Below are 19,130 nucleotides of genomic sequence, written 5' to 3'. Positions count from 1 at the left end.
ACATTAGCCTGAGATTCAAACTGGCTTGAGGCCAGCCTGGGCTACATGAAACCCTCTTTTAAAAAAAAAGCCATGTATGGTGGCGTAGACATGTCACCCCAACACTGAGGAGGTAGAAACAGACAGGATGGACAGCTATCTGAGCCAATCAGTGAGCTCCTGGCCAATAAGATAGTCTACCTCAAACACAATGTAGACAGCTCCTTCGTGATCACACCCAAGTTTTACACACACACACACACACACACACACACACACACACACACACACACGAGAGAGAGAGAGAGAGAGAGAGAGACAGAGACAGAGAGACAGAGAGACAGAGAGACAGAGGGAGATGCTGCTCTTCCAGAGGACCTGAGATTCAGTTGCCAAGTACCCACATGGAGTAGCTTACAACAGCCTGTACTGCTAGCTCCAAGGGTTCTGACGCCCTCTTCTGGACTCCACAGGTACCTACATTCACGACATACACACATACACATGACATACATTCACACACATAATATATATGTACTTAATTTGTTTGTTTGTTTTGAGATAGGGTCTCTGTATATAGCCCTGGCTGTCCTGAACTTGCTCTGTAGACCAGGCTGGCCTCGAACTCACAGAGATCCTTCTGCCTCTGTCTCCTGAGTGCTGGGATTAAAGGTGTGCACCACCACAACTGACTGTACTTCTTTTTTTTTAATTCTTATTTCAAACTTTGACTTAGTAGGGTAGAGGTTGATAATACAGCACAGTAGCTGAGACCCCAGAGCTCCTAGACACGGTGTTCTGGTCACATTCTGATGTGTAAGCAGCTGCAAGGCTGTCACTGGCAAACTGACAGGGCATAACTCATACGAGATAAATTATATTAAAAAGTACTAAGAGGGCCGGGCAGGCTTTAATCCCAGCACTTGGGAGGCAGAGGCAGGCAGATCTCTGTGAGTTCGAGGCCAGCCTGGTCTACAGAGTGAGTTCCAGGATATCCAGGGTGATTACACAGAGAAACCCTATCTTGGAAAAAGAAAAAAAAGTACTAAGAGGGAGGGGAAACTGTGATTGAGATGCAAAAATAAATTAATTAATTAACTTTTTTTTTAAAAAGTACTAAGATATGAAAGCCTCATGGAGCCTTCTCAGCTCAGCCCACACAATGCCAGTGTCGGGCCCTGGCTCTCAATTCATGTTCCTCTGATGATGACTGAGACTTTGAGCTTTAAACTCAGTCTCTGATTTTGATTTGGCTGAGAGAGTGTGGCTTTCTGGGTTCACTGGCCTAAAATCACCCCAGAAAGAGAAAGCAGCTTGAAGGGAGGCTATGTCCAACACAACTGAAGCTTCTCAGGTCTCCGGTAGGCTACCAGCTAACTCTGAAGAACCCATTGTGGGCTAACACTCCTCTTGCTCCACTAGCCAGCTTTATTCCCTGTCTTTTACTTTTTTAACAGGGTCTCCTTACGTAGCCCTGCTGACTTCATACTCCTAATTCCTGCCTCAGCCTCCTGAATGCTGGGATTATAGGTGGGACCCACCAAGTATGGCTATCTCATTGCTTTTTAAAACATTTACACACTTATCTTGTGTGTGTATGTGTTTGCTTACATGCACACGCCATGGCATGTGTTGAGTCAGAGGGCAACTTACAGGAGTCAGTTTTCCCTTCTGCTACGTCAGTCTGAGGGATCAGACTCAAACCATCAGGTTTGGCAGCAAGTGCCTTTACTTGCTGAGCCTTGGTGATAGCCAAGGACAGAAGACCGAACAAAGTACATGGAGGTTCCTAGGCTCGCCCCTCCTCATAGCCGCCTGCGTTGGAAAGCGGACCAGCCCAAGCTCCAGCGGCTTCTGCACCACGCCAGCCTGGCCTCTCAGGAAAGCCCAAGTTTTGCCGGGCTCGGGTTCTCAGGTAAGGAAGCATGGACCCCTAAAAGATGGTAGGGCAGGACCAAGGGAGACCCGAGGGCCATTTTCCACTCACCATCAGGTGAGAACTGGTCCCTCTCGAACACCGTGATGCAGAGAACTTCCTGCTCCAGGTCTCTGATGAAGAACTGGCAGTTGGAATTCCACTTAGGGTTCAGTGTGTCCTGGATTGTCTTGGTGATGTGGCACTGAGAGCCCATGGTCACCTCACAGTATGGGTTGCTCTTTCCTGGAGTGAACAAAAGCCCCTGCCAGGTGGGACACATTTCATTTCCATCCCCCTCGACCTTGGAGATTAACAGGTGGGAAATCTGGTGGGCACACCCATATTTTAGTATCACATCTAGAAGAACAAATCCATTAGCAAGGCTCGAAATCAGATCCCTATCTGTTCACCTGTGCCATGTGTACTGTATGTCACATGTACTATGAATGAGGCCTCTCGGGTCTCCCTGAAAAGCAAGACAATGGAAAAGAATTTATAAAAATTATGTGTGCATATATACACACACACACACACATATATATATGGCTCTCTGGCAAGTGCTAGAAAAATCAATACCTGCGGGGAAATTTACACAAGAAATAGCACACATGATGTCAAGTTGGTCAGGGGTGTGTGGGGGGAGGCAGAAAACACCCCAACACTCTAGAGTGCTTGAGTGGAATTCAAGGCCCTTACCATGGGATCGACAGGGCTTCAGTTCAATGCCTTCTACAACGTTCACCATCAACCTTCCAATACCGGTTGCCCGCTGGGAACGGACTAGACCGCAAGGAAACAACACAGAATGCTTCGTTTCACACTGGCTTTGACGCCCTTCTCTCCGCAGCATGCCCACAGTCTGTACCGTGCATCCGCCCCCGCTAGGAAGCAAAGCCCCCTCCTGCCTCTTGCTCTTGGATTCTGCCCTTCAGCCGTCATCCAGCGCCCCACCTTGCTCCCACCTTTTCTGCGCATGCACGTGTTCCAGCCACGCCGGGATGGACTCCGCGGCTCTCCCACCCAGTCCCTTGGGCCCCGATGCACTCTGCTCAGTGGCACATTACCCAGGTACGCCTTCTCGCGCTTCTTTTTCTCGGTCTCTATGTAGAGCTCAGAGGCCGCTTTGATTTTCTGCACCCAGGCAGTCCTTGGACAGGAAAAGACAGAACGTTGCCAAACAGACCACTCAGAACAGAACGGGCTTGGGGTCTGCTCAAATTCTGTTTCCAGGACTCTTTTAACTTGGTTTATTTGAATTTAACAACAAAGGCTCAGAAAAGAAAGACTGATTCTTTTTTTCTTTTTCTTTTTCTTTTTTTTTCTGGTTTTTGAGACAGGGTTTCTCTGTGTAGCTTTGCGCCTTTCCTGAAACTCACTCTGTAGTCCAGGCTGGCCTCGAACTCACAGAGATCCACCTGGCTCTGCCTCCCGAGTGCTGGGATTAAAGGCGTGCGCCACTACCGCCCGGTGAAAGACTGATTCTTACTACATGATGCTAATAATTATCTCTATCATCAGTAAGAAAGGCTTTTTTAAATTTTTATTTTTATTTATTTATTTTTTGAGGCAGGCTCTCATACAGTTTAGTTAGTCTAAGCTGGTGGTGAACTCACTAAGTAATCAAGGATGACCTTGAACTCCTCTCCCTGCCTCCACCTTCTGAGTGCTGGGATTACATGCACACACTCTTCTGTAACTGGTTTATGGGGTGCTCGGAATTGAACCTAGGCTTTTGTGCACTTGAGGCAAGCATTCTATTACCCGAATCACAGCCCTGCCCATAAGCAATGGATGTACTCAAGATCTTCATGTTTCCTGTGAAGAAAGTCTAATAAAGGCTGGAGGAGGAATAGGCACACGGCTCCTCTTCCTCCCTCACCACAAAGCATCGCATACTTGGCGGACCCACGAAGACAGAGGGTCTTTCTTTCAAAATCACCCAAAGGAAGAACCACTTCCCGCAAAGCACACAGCGGGAGGCGCTTTGGCGAGCGGGTTTTCTCTGGGTGCCATATGCACAGTAACTTTAGCCAATCTTCGTGCCTGGCACGAATATTCTTGGGAATGTTGTTGGCCTAGTGTCAAGCTCACTCTTGAGAAAGTGATCTGTTCCATTTGGCTCCAGGATAGTCTAAGATAAGACTAAAGCAAAGTGCCGGCAACCCAGAGACCCAGGTTGCTGTCCTGGGGCGCTGGGGGCGGGGTTAGTCTCAAATCACTGTCCTGGGCTACTGGGGGCGGGGTTAGTCTCAAATCACTGTCTTGGGGTACTGGGGGTGGGGTTAGTCTCAAATCACTGTCTTGGGGTGCTGGGGGTGGGGTTAGTCTCAAATCACTGTGCTGGGGGCGGGGTTACTCTCAAATCACTGTCCAGTAGGTTTCTATCTCCTGGGAAACTTGGGGTGATCTAAGTAGCTCTGGATACCTCAAAGGCTGCTGAACATTTCAAGAGAGAGAGAGAGAGAGAGAAGAGAAGAGAAGAGAAGAGAAGAGAAGAGAAGAGAAGAGAAGAGAAGAGAAGAGAAGAGAAGAGAAGAGAAGAGAAATCCTCAAGCAAAGCTGATTTCAGTTCATTTTATTTTGAAAAACTCATGCCAGATGTCCAACTTTTGAGAAGTTCTAAAAGGTAGTATGTATAATCCTTGCCTGCACACAGAGGTGGTTGAACTGCGGCTGGGAATGCTGGGGCATGCTGGAAATGCTGGGGCATGCTGGGCATGCTGGGGCATGCTGGGAATGCTGGGGCATGCTGGGCATGCTGGGGCATGCTGACAAGTGGCCCTCATCCTGTACTGGGGAGGGGCGGGGCTTACCTTTCATTTATGCTCTCTGCTCGGAGGGTGTAGACTCGGTCGATGTGGGAAATGTGGAAGATGGGTTCATCTCCAGAAGGGTCGGTGGGCAATTTTACTAGAACCTCATTTAAGAAAATAGGCTGTAAAGTAAAAATAAAAGGTGTTACAGAACAAAGCAGGGGCTCTGTGTGTTCACCAAGCTCTGTGTGTGCGATAGGAGCATATATGTGAGTGCATGCCTGCTGTGAATGTCAGTAAACTACACTGAGCATGTGCATGTGTGTGAGTGAGACCCAGGAACCTAGGTGAAGGCTGTGTGTTCGAGAGTGTGGCTCAGTGTACAGACTATACCAGAACACAGATTGTATCTTCAAACTAACTTTTTAATGTATAAGGGTGTTTCGCTTGCACGAACGTTGTGCACCAAGTGTGCAATGCCCACAGAGGCTGGAAGAGAGGGGATCAAGTCACCTGGGGCCGGAGTTACAGACGGTTGTGAGCAGTCATGTGGGTGTTGGGAACTGAACCCGGATCCTCTGTAAGAGCAGCAAGCGTTTCTAATCCCTGAGCCATTTCTCCAGCCCCATTAGTACTGACATTTCTATAAAGCTACGTTCACTTTATAGGTACCTTCAAAGTCCTTACAAGGAGGCCCTAACTGGTCTGTCTCCCTGCATTGCATCCTAAACGGCAAACAGTCAGCATCTAAGAGAGTCTCTCCCGGGATTTCCATACGAAGACTCTATCAGTGCTCCACACAATCACACCCCTGTCTCCCCAAATACAGTTAACCGCTGCTCCTATGAGAACCCTTGAGGAAAGACACCCCTGCATAGACGAAGTGAGAAAATAAATCTCCCACGGCGTAACAGCACACAAACACAGTCCTGCATACACGGGACTCAGCGTTCTGTCAGAGGAACCTTCCACACGTTGAAGCCAAAGGGAAGGGCACAGAGGGGAAGAGTTTGTCAGGGCATCTGGGGCAGTTGTGGAAGGGGCAGTGGGTACTTGGGGTGGCCGTGTTGCCTGTTCACGTGTATGAAGTGAGCCATGATTTTTGCCTGTCACATGGGCAGTGGGGGTCCCCCGGTAGGAGTGTGTGAACAAAGGAGGGGCATGGACAGTCCTCTGCTTTGCCCGCTCCTCCCCTTACTCTATCCTAGCTCCTCCTCCCGGCCCCTCCCCTTACTGTCTTAGACCCACCCCTTACTCTTAGCTCCTCCTCCCGGCCCCTCCCCTTACTGTCTTAGACCCACCCCTTACTCTTAGCTCCTCCTCCCGGCCCCTCCCCTTACTGTCTTAGACCCACCCCCTTACTCTTAGCTCCTCCTCCCGGCCCCTCCCCTTACTGTCTTAGACCCACCCCCTTACTCTTAGCTCCTCCCCTTCACTTTCTCCACACCGCGGTACCAAACCCTCCTGAAACGGACTTCCTTTGGAGACTCCCTCTCTCTGCGGCCTGGCATGAACCTTACCGTTTTGTACATTTTATACTGCAGGTTAGATTTGGGGCTGAAGACTTTGTCGGTGCCGGAAGAGCCTAAGGGCTTTGTGATTTGGGTCAGCAGGAGGAAGTCGTTGAAGAGGAAGCCATACAGCTCCTTGTTGCTCTTGGCCTTGTACAGCTTCCCACTGTGCAGAAACTTGCGTGGCCCCAAGCAGTTGGTCACCGAATTGAACACCAGTTGCTAGAAAAGGCAACCAGACAGGGAGAAGGCGAGGTGAAGGGAGTCTTGTTTTTGTTTCTTGGTCTCAACGTATGAACGCTGGACCCCCGGGGGTCTGAATCCCACGTACAAGACAAGAATGGTTCTGAGGCTTCCCGGCAGCAGCTGGCCAAGCCAAGAAGGCAAAGGCTGGACGGTTCCGGGTTCAATTCTCAACGCCTTTCTGCTGGGGCTTCGCTCTAATCTCAGGGTGTGGTGAATGTGTCTCTCCCTTCATTTACTGAGAAGTGGGGCATCAGGAAAAAGCTGGCCCACTAGCTCCCCTCTTGGCTATCTGCTCCATGTGGGGTGCTACACCCAAGTAACAGCAAGAACCAGCTCCAACAGGAAATCCCCACAGGTCTCACATAGTCCTCAGTGGTCTGGAAAGGGGCAGGATTCATGTCTAAGTTCATGGACAGATGCTGCTTTCCCAGATGCAGAGTCCAGACCCCAGGACCAGGGAGGCTGCAAAATTCGGGGAGCCAAGTGACCCCTCAAAACCCTCCCCAACAGTGTGGTGCATGCTGAGTCTCACCCCCACTTACTAGTTTAGAAACTGAAGGGAATGGCCCCTTCCCTCCACTCACCAACACTGAGTCACAGCTGTGAATGCTGATGTGTGGCCCTGGCATCTCCCCGGGGGCTGTCCCCTCAGGCCAGCCCATGGCCCATGTTACCTTATGTGATCTGCTCAAGAGAAAATTTCTCTCCAGATCATGATCACAAACACACTTCTCTGAGGAAAATATTTGGAGAGAGGCCATGGACCTCACAATAAATGTCCCCAAAGAGATGCTGGTGGCTGCTGGTCCACCTCCAACGTGGGAGACAACAGTGATTTGGTGACCAGAGACCTAGAGGTGACAAGGAGAGTCTATTCTCCTTCAGTTTTGGGTCTAAGGATGGAGGACTTCTAATCTCCCTGCCGAGGCTCTGAGGGAGCCTGGAAAGCTGATGTTGACAGGCCAACAGGCCAACAGGAGCTCTCTTGATGGGCAGGAAGGACTAAACTGATCTCTAGCCTCCTAGCAAAAGCACAAAGCAGCATCATAATCTCTTGTAGGAGACGCTTTTTTTTTTTTTTAATGCGATGAGTGTTTTGCCTGAACGTGTGTCTGTGTACCACAGGCATGCCTGGGATCAGTGGAAGCCAGAAGAGGGTGTCCCGTCCCCTGGAACTGGAGTTACAGGTAGTTGTGAGGCACCCTGTGAGTGCTCAAAACTGAACCCCGTGTCCTCTACAAGAGCAGTCAGAACTCCCAACTGCTGAGCCAGCTCTGGAGCCCCTACGGATCCCAATCTTTCGTTCTCTCTCTTTAAAATGTACTTGGGGTTGACTATTGAACAATAACATAGGAGCAGATAAGAAATGATTCCTTGTGCCGGGTGGTGGTGGTGGTGGCGGTGGCAGCAGCTGCGGCGGCAGCGCACGCCTTTAATCCCAGCACTCGGGAGGCAGAACCAGGTGGATCTCTGTGAGTTCAAGGCCAGCCTGGGCTACAGAGTGAGTTCCAGGAAAGGCACCAAAGCTACACAGTAAACCCTGTCTCAAAAAACAAAAAGAAAGAAAGAAAAAGAAATGATTTCTTGTATAAACGAATGAGCCAGCCAGCGGAAGATTGTCTTTGGGTTCTAAGAGGAGGACCCACAGGCACCACTTGAGCTTCTGCAGGGCTGCTCATGAGCTGGGGCACACCTTCCTGAAGAGGGCAGGGTGTGGGGCTTGGGGAGGACACAGTGAAGGTGGTCTCCCATGAGTGAGAAACCATGAGGAAGGATGGTGAGTGAGACACATTCTCTCTGGGCGTTTTGGAAGACTCTAGCAATCTGTACGTATACGTGTGTGCATGAGTGTACACATATGTGTCTGCACACCCATGTGCTCCAACACAGAGAAAACACAGGCAGAGTAAAAGTGAACGTGAGCAACAGTGAGAGTGTGGAAGATCAGCAAAGACCAGCACGTGGCTTAGAAATCCAGATGACCCGTCAACACAAGCTTTTAAAAAAGAGCAAACTACAAAACACCTTTAAAATGAAAGGCGTCAAAAAATAAGTTAACTGAGAGGAAATGTGCAGAGCCTCGAAGAAAGCAGAATGAAAACAAGATTATTCCAAGATCAAACTCCAGAGGCAGCGTCAGCCCTGAGCGCCCTGTGGACCCGCTGACACCCAGCCTCCACTGTGGCAGCTGGGTGAAGAGAGGTGGATCGAGGCTGAGGTGAAGGACCAATGGCTCTCCTGACCGGACGGGTAAAGGACACACCGAAGTGCAGAGAACTAAGCAGGGAAACTCTGCTGGTTTCCGCTTTGGAGATTGGAGCGAGCATGCTGCCTGGACTCTGTGGCCACTGGGCATCTCTCACACTGGTGCGATGTGATCCCCAGATCCCCTCTAAGGACAACACGGGGCGGCCTGGGGAGCCAGCCACTCAGGGGAAATGCAAGTCTGAGCAGCAAAGATACACACAGGGGAAGTTTCAAAAGCAACTGGTTCACAGTCAAAATTCACAATATAGGAGCTGAGAGTGTGGCTCAGTAAATTAGTATCGAACCATCATGCAAGAGGCCCTGGGTCTGACGGCTGGTACAGAAAAAAAAAAAATCACGTACATATAGAAAAATAAGGCATGCTGAGTGAGAGCTGTCCGAAACCACAGGCAAAAGAATATGACCCTTAGATACGGAGACTATAAGATACTAAAATACCGGCTGGAGAGATGGCTCAGAGGTTAAGAGCACGGACTGTTCTTCCAGAGGTCCTGAGTTCAATTCCCAGCACCCACAGGGTGGCTCACAACCATCTGTAATGAGAGCTGGCGCCCTCTTCTGTGTACATAACAAATAAATAAATCCTTTTTAAAAAAAGATATTGAAATACACATGAATGTGCTTGAAGTGTGTTAAGAAACAAATAAGAAGCACGAACATTTGAACCAAGAACAAGACACACAAAAAAAACTAGGACATTCGAAAAAATAAATAGTTTTTGGCGGCAATGGAAAATGATGTAATGGAAATTAAAAACACTCATTGGTTGTACTGGCGAGCAGATAGCGGGCGGCTACCTCCGAAAGGCCTTCACACTGCACGTGGGCTTGGATCCACTCCAGCCGGTCTGAGTTCTCCTTCTCTCGCACCCCCTCGTTCACCTGGGAACACAGCTCTTCTGCCTTCTCCAGGGCATGCTTCAAGTGGCTGTGGTCGGGGTGGTTCTCAGGGGTGTTTTCTAGGATCTGTGTAGGAGAACAAAGGACAGCAGCAGCAACGGCCTGGTCAGGCCACTTCCCACAGCGCGATGGACCTGGCTCCATCGTCGTGGAAGCCCTCCTTTCCTGCACGGTGCCCACCATAGCCATTACCCGGAGGTAATGCCTCCAGAGTAGCCTTGGGCGCAGTGGGGGCTGTACGTGCTGCCGGAAGACTACGGGCGGCCCCGCCCTTGAGCCTTTAGCCCACCCTCATACCCTTGAACGCCCCAGAGCAAACCTTGACCTGCCCCGCAGAATTCTGATGCCCGGCATGAACGCTAAACCACACGAAGATACCCTAGACCTTAGGTGGCATACGGAACAGGGCAACCAGAGGGACTCGGAATTTCTCTTCAAAAATCTTCACTCCATTTCACAAAGAAAGGAACTCAGGAACAGAAGTCAGGCCTCCCTGCTGGCAGGCAGCAGCTGCTCTTCCCGGGCTCCCTCGCCAGGGAGCCAAGGAGGAAATCGTGGTGTTGGAACTGAACAGAATCCCATTAACTCGTGAGGGATGGATGGTCTACTCACAAGTACGTAGGGCCCCTTAAGGTAGGGTGGGTGGTGGCGTGCACCATGCACTCCCGTCCCCTAGAGAACATGCATAACTGTCTGTATGCACCTGTGCATCCCGGAAATCAATTCAGATGGTTCCCCTGAGCAAAGAGGTATGTTTTTTGTGTGTGTTGTGGGGGACACATGTGTACGTATGTGTGTTCTCTAGTGAGTGAGGGCACCCTCAGGTGACATCCCTCAGGAACCATCTTCCTTGTTTGTGAGACAGAATCTTTGGATGGCACCTGAGGTTCACCAATTAGGTTAGAACAGCTAGGCTCCCCATCAGTGCCTCCCAGTGCTGGTATATGCTACCATGTCCTGCTTTTTACAGGGATACTGAGGCCCCAAGCGCTTTTCTGGCTGAGCCATCTCCCCAGCCCCCAAATATGATTTGTTTGTTGGTTTGTTTTTGTTTTTGTTTGTTTACCCTGAGCAGACCTTTCGCAGCTAAACCCAACAGCACTGCCTTTATCAGGTTGTTTGACGGGCTGGATAGCTTCCCAGGCTGGGGTGCGCAACAGAAATGAAACAGTTTTAATAGCTTCACGGTACAGACCTACCATGTTTATTTAATGATTTTCCTTACTGAGGGTGTGTCCTGGATTAAAGTTTTCTTTTAAAATGCTCTGACTCTAGGTTTGGGGGCCAGAGGATGGCTCATTGGTGAACATACACTTAGCATTCCGCCCTCACTCCGGCTACATGACTGCACATGCGCAGTTCAGGGTCTTACGTCTTACGTCATCAGTGTGTGCTGGCGACTACGTGCGCATGGTCACACAATGCACCTCAGAAAGCCGGACACAGACCCCCACCCTCCCTGTCTGTTCTCTGCTCTGCTCTGCTCCCCTCTCCCCCCACCCCACCATCTTTCTCTCTCTCCAGGCCTGGCTCTCCTCTCTCCCCTCCCCACTTTCCCTCCTAATAAAGCTCTGAAAACTAACACTGGTCATGTCGCGACCGTGGCCTCGCCAGCGCCGTTTATCAGACCTCTCCGCACACGCCACGCAAGCCTGACATGCGGAGTTCAGTCCCTCGAACTCATGGTGGAAGGAGAGAAATGACTCCTGAACATCAGATTGTTCTCTGATTTTCACGTGTGTGCATGACAATGCCCCCCCACACACACACCCCCTCACGGCCACTCTCTGGCTCGCTTGCTCTCAAAATAAAAAACGTTTAAATAAAGTCTTGTTTTGGAGCCATGCTAAGAATCCTCCCCTCACCATTATAAAAACATTTAGTCTTAGGGACCGGGGAGGTGGCTCAACACTGGCTGCCCTTCCAAAGGGCCTGGTTCAATTCTCAGCTCTCAACATGGCGACTCACAAAATAACGGTGACTCCAGTTCCAGGGGGTCCACTGCCCTCTTCTGGTCTCTGAAGGTACTTCGTGCATGTGGTACGCAGCTATACATGTGGGCAGCACCCCACACAGCAAGTAAAAATAAATCTTTGAAAAGCTCAGTTATCGTACTTGCCCTGATCTCTGTTCCATTGTGCCAGCTCTTGGGTCTTTCTCTTATGCCCCACAAAGCAGTAACAACGGTGTTCTAGTATGCTAGTGTGTGTTTTCCTTTAAGTTTGGGCCTCTTGGTTCCTGATTTTTGGTTTTCTCCCTATTGGTTAAACCCACTTCAAAGGCTTATTTCCAGCATCAGTGCATATTAAACATAGAGGGCTATGAGAGAAGACACTGCCCGGGTGAATGAACTCAGGGAAATATATGCTACTGTGTGGTGTGGGATGGAGCTGAGGCTTACGTGGGAGGGAGATGGGTTACACACGGGAAGACTGAACAAATGCACAAAGTGTACGTCGTGTGCATGTGTGCTCGAGCGTGTGTGTGTGTGTGTGTGTGTGTGTGTGTGTATGAGCACCCACGTCCCAGAGTAACCGTGAGCACACCTGTTCCCACAGTTAGGTTTCTGAATACTACTCTCACATAAAGGAAGCAATTTCTACCTCCCTGGGGAGCCAGGCTTCCTTCCCCTCTGGCCCTGAGGCTCAGAGGGCAGCCTGCTGCTCATTTCTGGGTGTGGACACTGAACCGCTAATTCTGTTTTCTCTGGAACTGGCTTTCTTGAAAGGCCAGGAGGAAAACAGGTGTTTGGTTGGGGAGGAGCGTCAGGAAATGGCTTTTCCAAGACAGGTGAATGTTTCTCTCTCTCTGTCCCTCCCAACTCTATGCAGAGGCATCGTGCCTTGATGGGGAGGCATCAAGGCCAGAACTCTCGTCCTCCGGCTTGGAACCCATTTGAAGGCTGTTTTATTAGTCTTTTCCATTCAGAACCACCTTTTCCCTCCCAGTTACCAAGCAGATGGTTTTGGCACCCTGTGGGCACATGACTTCCACATGACAACCCCCAGGTGCACTGGTTGGGAAATCCACACCTGCCTCCGGCCACTTCTTGCTTCCTCCAGCTGCCTTCAGCCTCCCTCAGCCTGCAGAGGCACAGGTGTCTGTACTCACATTTTTAATGATCAGTGGGTATCTGGTGACGCGCTGCATAGGTTTCAGGATAAAGCTGGAGAGTGGCATCCCTTTGCAACGTGGGTCCATTGCCAGTCTCTGAAAGAGGAGATTTTTTTTTTAATGTGCTTTAGAAATCTGCAAAATCCACAATCAGTTACATTACATTTGTCATGTAGGACTCCTTGCCCATTACCCATCCGTCTGGATAGTAACGGAGGAACTGGGAGTTGTAAGGCGTTGTCCAGCTGTCATGGTCCAGGCTGACACCATTGGCAGAGACAGGGTGGTGTGGTGGTTTGAAAGAAAATGCCCCCCAAAGGGAGCGGCACTATTAGGAGGAGTGGCCTTGTTGGAGGAAGTGTGTCACTGTGGAGGTGGGCTTTGAGGTCTCATATATGCTCAAGCCACACCCAGTGAGACAGACCACTTCCTGTTGCCTTTGGATCAAGATGTCGGACTCTCAGCTCCTTCTCCAGCACCATGTCTGCCTTCACCCCACCATGTGGCACCACGATGATAATGGACTGAACCTCTGAAACTGTAAGCTGCCACCCAATGAAATGTTTTCCTTTCTAAGAGTTGCTGTAGTCACCGTGTCTCTTCACAGCAAGAGAAACCCTGACTAAGACAGACGGGGACCTTCAGATGCGGCCTATCCACACCCTGCCTCCAGACTCAGTCTATCTTCCCTGAGAGGAGATTCTAGCTCAAGAATTTCTTCCAGACGTCTGAAAACCTTTGAGATATCCCAGGGGCCCAGGAGGGCCAAATACTACTCAATGAGAGTAAAAACCCCACTGGGTGCCAGAGAAGCCAGAAGGACTGATAAAATTATCTGGTTTCTCAGGTGTTTCTAACTCCTGCGCAGACTTCAAGGAGCTCCAGGCAGGGCGGGATGGCGGAGCCGAGACCTGAGGACTGAGACTCCAGTCTCAGGTGGTCCCTGCAGTATCTCCTCACCAGTGGCTCTTGGTGTCTTTCCTCTTACCGCTTTAAAAAAAAAAAAAAGGCATTTATTTATTAGTTATGTGTGTGTGCACATGCGTGTGTCCCTGTGCGTTTATGTGTGTCTGTGTATGTGTGTGTGTGTGTGTGTGTGTACATGCGTGTGTCCCTGTGCGTTTATGTGTGTCTGTGTATGTGTGTGTGTGCACATGTGTGTGGGGGGTGCACATGGAGGTCAGAGGGCAACTCTGGGGAGCTGGTTCTCACCTCCCTTCTGGGGCTGGCACTCGGGTCTTCACGCTTGACCAGCAAGCGCTCTACTCTGAGCCATCCTCCAGCCACCGAACCTCCCACCACTTTGCCAACTCTATCAACCCCTCCAGTGGACAAGAGTCCTTCTTCTACCACAAAGAGGAGCGCCTCGCCTGCCAGCGATAAAGATGTCTGGGATCCAGTTTGATGCCTTAGGCACAGACATCTGGGGTTCTGGCACCCTGAACCATCAGCCCCTGGGCCTGGTGTCAATTTGTGCTCACCATCAGTTTGGAAACCTAGGAGACCAAACTCCTATCAAGCGAAGCAGCAGCGGTGAAGACAGGAGGAGAGGGCCAGCAAGCCCCCGCCTTGACGCTGGAACAGGGAAGGACTCATCTACCCATAGCCGGAAGCTGAGCTCTTGGCTGAGGTTACAGCAGCCTGTGGTGCTGGCACCCTGGCATCTACCCTCCGTCTTCACCTCAGCCGTGGCTCACTTCTCACTCTTCTTTCCCACCACAGCTCTCCTCAGAATGCCTCAGTCACTGGCTCGCATAGCAAAGCACTCGATGCAGAGAAACACCAGAGCAGAGCAAAGAACACTGTGCACATGGAGGCTCTGATCAAGACGTCACCTCACTGTGACAATTCAGGGAGCAGGATTCCTGAGGTGAGAATGACCCCCCCACCCCCCCAAAAAGCCTGGGGGCACAAAGACTTGCTGCTTATTTAGCAAGAGATACCTGTTTTCTTTTGTCTTTTTTCTGAGAGAGGTAAATTTTGTTTGAGTACCTGTTGTGACTCCGAAGGGACCCGCTCTGAGCAGCACCAAGGCAGAGACCTCTAGCAGCCTTGGCACCAGCTCCACAAATGTCCCCTGGTGGATGTGGCTCTCTAGACCCTGCTAGCCCTACACCAGGCCTGTGGCATGTCATACTGAGTCCCACGGGCTGCCCAGAGCTCAAGCCCATCGTGACCTCCCACTGGAAAGGAGTTTGGAAGGCTGAGCTTGGCACACATGGACGTAGGAAACCTCAGCTGAGGGACATTTTTTAATTGCTAATTGGTGTCGAAGGGCTCAGTGCACTCTGGCCAGCACAATCCCTAAGAAGGTGGGCCTGGGCTGGGTAAGGAAAGCGGCTGAATTGGAGCCACAGTGCAAGCCAGGGAGCTGTTTTCCCCTAAGACCTTCAGCTTCTGCCTCCAGAGCTCCTGCCCTGGTTCCCCTCGACGACGACGGACTATAACCTATAAGCCAAATAAACTCTTTCCTTCCCCTTTGATCAAAGTGTTCTATCACAGTAGCAGGAAGCAAGCCAAAACCAGGGTGCAGGGGCTATGGGGTCCCTGGGTGTTGCCTCTGTGCAGAGAGCTGGGAATACTGATGCTAACTTAAGGGCCCCCATCACACGGGCCAAGAAAATGAAATGAAGGAGTTAGACACAGCTCTCCAAATACCCCGGACACCTGGAAAGCCTATCCCAGAAGATATTTCAAAGCTTCCAAACCTCTCTGTCCAGCTCTCCTGTCCAAGCATACCACCACTCGAGACTTCCATGCATCCCCAGCGGCCTTTACTGGAAAGATGCTTTCGGACTTTTGATGAACCCCTGACACATCAAGACGACACTGGCTTCCTTACTTTGACGAACTCCTTGAAGTCCGGAGCCCCATCAGTCTTCTGCTGGATGAGGGCTGCCCCATTGAGCTGGCAGCTGCAGAAGCGGATGTAGGGCTGCATGTGTGGCAGCTGGGCGCTCAAGATGTCACCGATCATCTTCACGGGCATCTTCTCTCCGGACATCTTCTTGCGGACTCTCAGCGCTCTGCATGGGAACATGGGAGGTGAGTTGCCCGCCTTCACCCTGTCTGACAACACCCCACACTTCCAGGTTGCAGAGAAATGGAGTGGGTGTGAGGGTCACAGACCCGAGCGCCACTAAAGCATCTATTTGGGAGACAAGGGACAGAGAAAGACATGAGTCTAGCATGACAGAGAGAGATCGCCTGGGTGGTTTTCTTCAGCATGGTGGCTGCTTGCTACACCTGCCTTCTTTCTTTAATAACTCAGAGAGGGTCCCTTGTTGCTGTCCCACAGCATGCATTATCTGCCGTGAAAGTCCAAGGCTGGTTCAGTCTGAGCAGTGTGCCCATTCCTGGGACCCTCATCTTCTGAGGGAAGTTAACGTCACAGGGGAAGGAGAGACAAGTTTTCAAATCCATTGCCACAAACAAAATCTCATCATGTTTCTCAAAGTTTCCCAAAGTTGGATAAAAATGATCACAGGAAGTACTTCTCCTGCCCATGGCTCCATTGATGTGTCTAATTAAGCTGACTAGGTAAATAATCACGAAAAAAAATGAGCTCAAACAGTTTCTATCCTGAAAGCTGGGAAAAGCTGCTGAAGGGACAGGGGAGTGTCTGTTCTGGGTCTACCCTCTGCATGCAGTGTTCAGGGCCACGGCAGCCGGACGGGGCACCCTTCCTTCCAACCCTGAAGTGTGCAGTCTTATCAGCACATGGAAGATGCTCAACTTCTACATGGCAAGGACAGCAATATACAGCTGGGACAAGACCACATGTGAGACTGAGTGTTCAACAGCCCTCATGATGACAGGGGGTGGATGAGTGGGTGGGTGGGTGGATGGTGGTGTACATGATTTCAACACAAGGCTGGGAGGTGTCCCTGTGAATTCTTGTGAGTACTTTCATGGCCACATAGGAGAAACCATGAGATGTGGATAAGGCTAAGCAATCCCAAAGAGGTTCCACAACCCAAGTCTCCAACTTTAAAACATCAGGCCACTTGCTTTCCTTTCTCTCACATTTTTTTTTCCAGGTGAAGAAATTTTCCTTGTCTTCCAACCAAGGGAACTTGGGAGACAACAGGTCACTTAAGTGATCGGCAATCTCCCTTCTAGCGCATGCGCCCATGGGGCAGGTCGGCAATGGCCACCCAGGGCGTGAGAACAGCAGCTCTGTGTCCTCAGGAGGGTCCAAAGGACTCTGGAGGGTTGGTGTGGAGCGTCCCTGAAGAACTGCTCAAGCATTAGCCACTGGCAATTTTGGAGGTTGAGAAATGAACAACCATGTTATGAACTGCCAAGACCCCTCAGTCCATAGTTTCCTCGAAAGCAGCTTTTCTGGGAGGATTATACAAGGGCTTTCCCCCTCTTCCTCCTCCTTAAATAACGGGGGAAGACGAGAAAAGGTGGACCTGGGAGGTGAAGCTCCTGTGTTCACAGTCACCGTCTCAGGGTGTTGTCAATGTCCGGGTCCTGATAATCTAGTCTGTCACCCTGATAGAATCAAGCTGTCTAACCAGGAAGCCAGCTTGAAATCATGGCCTGGCTTTAGCACCTACTTGGCTCAATTGAGAGTCTCTTTCTAGAATGTTCTACGGCATAGGCCAGGCATGTGAAGTAGAGGGTGATCCAGTGAGTCAGTTGTCCTAACCACAGCCCCGAGAGTAAGTACTAGGCCCTCTGGTGAGCAGCTACCTCATAGAAAGATCTGCACATGAGAGGCCTTGAGCCACAGTGGGGAGTGGTCAGCTAAGAACATTCAACTCACAGAGCGTTCACTAATGGCTGATGATACATCCGTGGCTCTGTTGGATGTCCACAGACTGAGTGGACAGGGACAGTCGGTGTCCTAGCATCTATTAATGCTTCCCACACACTGAACACATTCTTTTCCAGGTCGTCACTACCATGGCTCACAGGGTTCAAGGCTGGGTAAGACTGTTGCTTACTCTTCTCCCCAGTACCGTTAGATAGAACCTTCTGGCACTCTGCAAGCTAGCCAGCAGGGATGGAGCTTGTGGATCGGTACCAGCTTGATTTCTCTGTCCTGTGACTCAGATATGTGTGGTCTTCAGCAACACGGTCTCTCATCAGATTCTGGAGGACAACTGTGTTGGATAGTTTTATGTCAACTTGACACAAGCTGACGTCACCTGAGAGGAGGGAGCCTCAATTAAGAAAATGCCTTCATAATATCGGGCTGTAGGCAAGCCTGTAGGCCATTTTCTTAATTAGTGATTGATTGGGGAGGGCGCAGCCCATGGTGGGTGGTGGGTGCCGTCCCTGGGCTGGTGGTCCTGGGTTCTATAAGAAGGCAGGCTGAACAAGCCATGGTGAGCAAGCCAGTAAGCAGCACCCCTCCGTGGCCTCTGCATCAGCTCCTGCCTCCGGGTTCCTGCCCTGTTTGAGTTCCTGTCCTGACTGGCTTCAGTGATGAGCAGCAATGCTGAAGTGTAAGCCAAATAAACCCTTTCCTCCCCAAATGCTTTGGTCATGACTAAGAGAGTCACCTGCCTGAGGAAGCTGCCGTGAACAAGGTGAAAGGAAAAACAAAGGACTTGTGACTCCGGACACTCTTCCTACGAGGGAAGGCAGAACGCGTGGAATGCCCTCACCGAGTCTCGGCACACACATGTGAAGGCCAGACACACCAAGTGTCCTCCTCTACCTCTCTCCAGCTTATTTCTTGGGACAAGGCCTCTCACTGAAGCTCACTGATTCAGCTAGACTGACAGGCACATCAGAGTGTCCCAGGGATTCTCCCGTCTCTGTCCCCCAGCTCTGGTATTCTAGGTCCATGCTTCCACATCTGGTTTTTCTGTGGGTGTCAGGATAGAGACCACATCCCTCCACTTGCAACATCTCCCTATATGTATGTCTTTAACAGACAATGCTGATGTCTATTTTCAAACCATCCAATCCTTCATGTTCAATGCTCGTAGGTTCGGGGATAAAGAGCCGTTATTCCCAGGTGGCAGGCAGCTTCCCTCCAAACACGGTGAATACTCAGCCTCTCCCCTGGGCTCAGGGCCCACTCTCTGTACTGAGTGTGAACCAGGAGCATGTGGTGTGAAGGCCTCTGGAATATGAAGGCATAGGCATTGTTGTATGACCTGGGCGTGGTTTGAGCACTCCCACAAAGACCCGGTCCTGGGAGCTTGGGATAACATTGAGGTGGTGGAGCCTTTCGCAGGCAGTCGGATCGTCAGGTGCACGACTGTTTGTAATGTGCGTTATATTGATAAACTGTCCTGTGTAAACTCCCTGAGAAGTTGACCTGAAAACAAGATTGGCCCCCCCCATTTCAGACCCAGGTATGTTTGTCTCAAAGTCTTCCTCAAGACCGCTTGTCTCGGGGTGTGGCTGGACCCCTAACTCTGTGGCAGGGAGGCCAAACAGCCCAGAGTAAACACTGTGCCCCTGAGGACAGCCAGGA

At 50.6% G+C, this 19,130-nt stretch overlaps 1 protein-coding gene across 4 annotated transcripts in view; it reads right to left on the bottom strand.

Annotated features, from left to right (window-relative positions):
• The window catches only part of Itsn1 (intersectin 1), a 193,227-nt gene that overhangs the window by 9,513 nt on the left and 164,584 nt on the right, over window positions 1–19,130 (bottom strand). For 3 of the 4 annotated variants that reach the window (XM_052741199.1, XM_052741198.1, XM_052741200.1), the window contains 8 exons: window positions 15,531–15,714; window positions 12,686–12,784; window positions 9,473–9,640; window positions 6,171–6,383; window positions 4,711–4,832; window positions 2,962–3,044; window positions 2,594–2,677; window positions 1,967–2,140 (listed from right to left, as the gene is read on the bottom strand). In XM_052741199.1, the coding sequence (XP_052597159.1) occupies window positions 1,967–2,140; window positions 2,594–2,677; window positions 2,962–3,044; window positions 4,711–4,832; window positions 6,171–6,383; window positions 9,473–9,640; window positions 12,686–12,784; window positions 15,531–15,714 (1,127 nt within the window). Of the gene's footprint in view, window positions 1–1,966; window positions 2,141–2,593; window positions 2,678–2,961; window positions 3,045–4,710; window positions 4,833–6,170; window positions 6,384–9,472; window positions 9,641–12,685; window positions 12,785–15,530; window positions 15,715–19,130 lie in introns of those variants that run through there. The other variant, XM_052741201.1, reaches the window with a different exon arrangement.

Source organism: Peromyscus californicus, unplaced genomic scaffold (assembly GCF_007827085.1).
Source record: "Peromyscus californicus insignis strain IS unplaced genomic scaffold, ASM782708v3 Scaffold_16__1_contigs__length_79575227, whole genome shotgun sequence".
In the NCBI taxonomy this organism is placed as follows: Eukaryota; Metazoa; Chordata; class Mammalia; order Rodentia; family Cricetidae; genus Peromyscus; species Peromyscus californicus.
This window is presented reverse-complemented; position numbering and strand designations above follow the sequence as displayed.